At 30.5% G+C, this 1,407-nt stretch overlaps 1 protein-coding gene across 1 annotated transcript; it reads left to right on the top strand.

Annotated features, from left to right (window-relative positions):
- Positions 1-209: 209 nt before the first annotated feature.
- Positions 210-1,407, top strand: LOC115990813. Its single transcript, XM_031114595.1, has 3 exons — positions 210-320; positions 517-570; positions 1,000-1,407. Exons 1-3 carry the CDS (start codon positions 210-212, stop codon positions 1,405-1,407), a joined length of 573 nt encoding a protein of 190 aa, XP_030970455.1.

Raw genomic sequence — 1,407 nt, 5'->3', positions numbered from 1 at the left:
TTAAAATTCATCTTTAATGAAAAGATATTTAGTAAGGTTGTAGTTTATGCTATAATCAATTTTGGAACTAAAATTTATTATTATTATTATTATTATCCTTTCCGTAATATAATTAAAGTCTTCTCCTTCAACGGAATTCATCCTCATAGTTTGCAGGAATATTTACAAAAACAACCCTAGACAAAAAGTATCAATTAGTTGGAGCCAAAATGAGTGTATGGAATCCAAAGGTTAGAGGAACTTTCCAATATAGTTCAGTTTCAATCTCAGTTGAAGCAATGTTTGGAACTGACTTTGAACAAATACAACTTGGGTGGATTGTAAGTATTAAGGAAGAGAAATGAATTTGAAAATTATTCTTTTTTTTTTTTTTAAACCAATAAATTCAGTAGTTACAATGAAAGAGAAGTTCATAAATTTTTTTCGTTAGTTAAACTACAAGACTCTTGCCTATTTTTGTATAGTTGAATTACAACATATACTTCAACTTTATTTATAATTTGTGATATTGTTCAGGTAAACCCAAACATGTACGGTGACACACGCACCCATTTGTTTTTTCAAATGACTGTAAGTACTTTTTATCTTTAAATAGATTTAAGGTTCTAGGCAGGATGATTTTTTTTTTTTTTTTTGGGTACAAATGCATAGTACTAACTTAATTTGAATTTCACACTATATATGGACTAGAACAAAGGAGTTTCACATGTCATAATCTTGCTTACTTGGGGTTCGTACAAATTAATACCAAAGTTCCAGTTGGAAGTGTTATAGAGAAGGTCTCTGATTTCGATACCGCTGATCAAGTGGTTCTGCATTTCTCCATGATTTGGGTAATAATTACTTCTTCTTTTTTCTTTTTTATTTTTTAACATAGGATTTGAATGCATGTTTACAATTAGAAATTTAGTTTATCAAATAATTTTTTTGCAGAATTTCTGATTTCCATTTTTTTTTTCCTTTTCCTTTTTATTGTTTTTGGTTATATGATAACAACAGGATGGAGCAGATTCACCTAGAACTGGAAAATGGTGGGTGTATTTTAATACTGAACCTCATCCAGTTGGATATTTTCCAAACAAACTATTTTTTGAGTTAAATTCTGGAGCAAACACATTGAAATGGGGAGGCTATGTTTTCACTGGGCCAAATGATAATGCTAGCCCTCAAATGGGTAGTGGAAAATTTGATAATGGTGAATATCAACGAACTGCTTACATGACTAATGTACAAAATGTAGGTGCCAATAATCAATTAGTTCGCTTGCCAAATGATATTCAAACTGCCGAGTCTTGTTGTTACCTTGAAGGGGATGAATCATACAAAGACGAAACAATAGGTTATACCTTCTGTTTTGGCGGAAAAGGTGGCATATTAGATTATTGTTATAATGGTACAAGTAAATGA

Source organism: Quercus lobata, chromosome 5 (genome assembly GCF_001633185.2).
Source record: "Quercus lobata isolate SW786 chromosome 5, ValleyOak3.0 Primary Assembly, whole genome shotgun sequence".
NCBI classification, from domain to species: Eukaryota; Viridiplantae; Streptophyta; class Magnoliopsida; order Fagales; family Fagaceae; genus Quercus; species Quercus lobata.
The sequence above is the reverse complement of the archived record's forward strand: the minus strand, read 5'-3'. Positions and strand labels throughout refer to the sequence as shown.

Bases quoted from the DNA above. Each gene is read 5' to 3' on its own strand.
- LOC115990813 (XM_031114595.1), top strand. From the start codon at position 210: ATGAGTGTATGGAATCCAAAGGTTAGAGGAACTTTCCAATATAGTTCA. The intron at 321-516 runs GTAAGTATTAAG...GATATTGTTCAG, and splicing joins AAATACAACTTGGGTGGATT to GTAAACCCAAACATGTACGG. The intron at 571-999 runs GTAAGTACTTTT...TGATAACAACAG, and splicing joins ATTTGTTTTTTCAAATGACT to GATGGAGCAGATTCACCTAG.